This window comes from Larimichthys crocea, unplaced genomic scaffold, assembly GCF_000972845.2.
Source record: "Larimichthys crocea isolate SSNF unplaced genomic scaffold, L_crocea_2.0 scaffold19367, whole genome shotgun sequence".
NCBI lineage: Eukaryota > Metazoa > Chordata > Actinopteri > Sciaenidae > Larimichthys > Larimichthys crocea.
In genome coordinates, this window is record NW_020852623.1 from 1 (window position 1) to 894 (window position 894).

An 894-nucleotide genomic window follows, 5' to 3' on the forward strand; every position below is an offset into this window, starting at 1 on the left:
ACATAAATCTAAAATATTAGAAGACAAAAATGGAGCAATCGTTTTTTCCCCAATGATTTGCATTGATCCATCACTACCAATACACACCTTGTCTATAACGCTGCCATCGGCGAAGACCACAGTGGATCCACAAAACTGCTTCACGTTTGGTTTCAACTGAACACGACCGGAAATGATCCGAGCTGGCAGGTCGTCATTCACAAGAGGGATCTGTTGAAAAAAACTGCCCAAAAGACAGCAGAGCTATGTTAGGGCGCTACATGAGGAGTGTAAAATCATCAGAATGGTCTTTCATATTGCTGGATGTCATGAACGTAATAATAATTTTTGAATTTTTGTTTATCTAAGGTATGTTGTTACCCATGATTTGGTTGCAGGCCGTATAGTTTGTGGTTGACTACTTTGTTCAGTTTATTCTCCACCATCTTATTGACCCACGAGGGGAAGAGCTTCCCCATCATCATATCCATTCGAGAAGTGCCAACAAGGTCAGCTGGGAGCCCACCCTCTCCTACACGACTGACAAGCCACGCTCCGCTCCTGGCACTGAGGTACACCTGCAGGTCAGGTCGTATATTTTTAGGATCACATTTATTTGAACAAATACAAAGAAATAGTTTAGTTTTGTACCTTTTCAGCAACTCTACTGATATCCACAGCAATATCACCTCCAGAGTTCCCAATCCCAATCACCACCACTCTTTTTCCTTCCATATCGTCAGCACTGCGATAATCCCAGCTGTGGAAATAGTTGCCTTCAAAGCTCTCAATACCTGCAAAAGGAGGAAATTAAAGAGCAATTAATGACTATGCTGACTTACGAAGGGAGTATGGACATTCTCTGTGTGACTGTGAAAATTGCAAGCCAGTAAAAATGAATGAAAATGTTGTTGG

General features: G+C 41.9%; 1 protein-coding gene across 1 annotated transcript; it reads right to left on the reverse strand.

The window, feature by feature from the left end:
• Positions 1-87: 87 nt before the first annotated feature.
• Positions 88-773, reverse strand: LOC113744791 (dimethylaniline monooxygenase [N-oxide-forming] 5-like; the record flags this gene model as incomplete). The annotated part of the gene is made up of 3 exons (XM_027275728.1): positions 88-223; positions 361-557; positions 631-773. Coding segments are annotated over 3 exons (476 nt in total), but the record flags the coding sequence as incomplete, so codon positions are not given.
• Between the last annotated feature and the right edge of the window lie 121 nt (positions 774-894).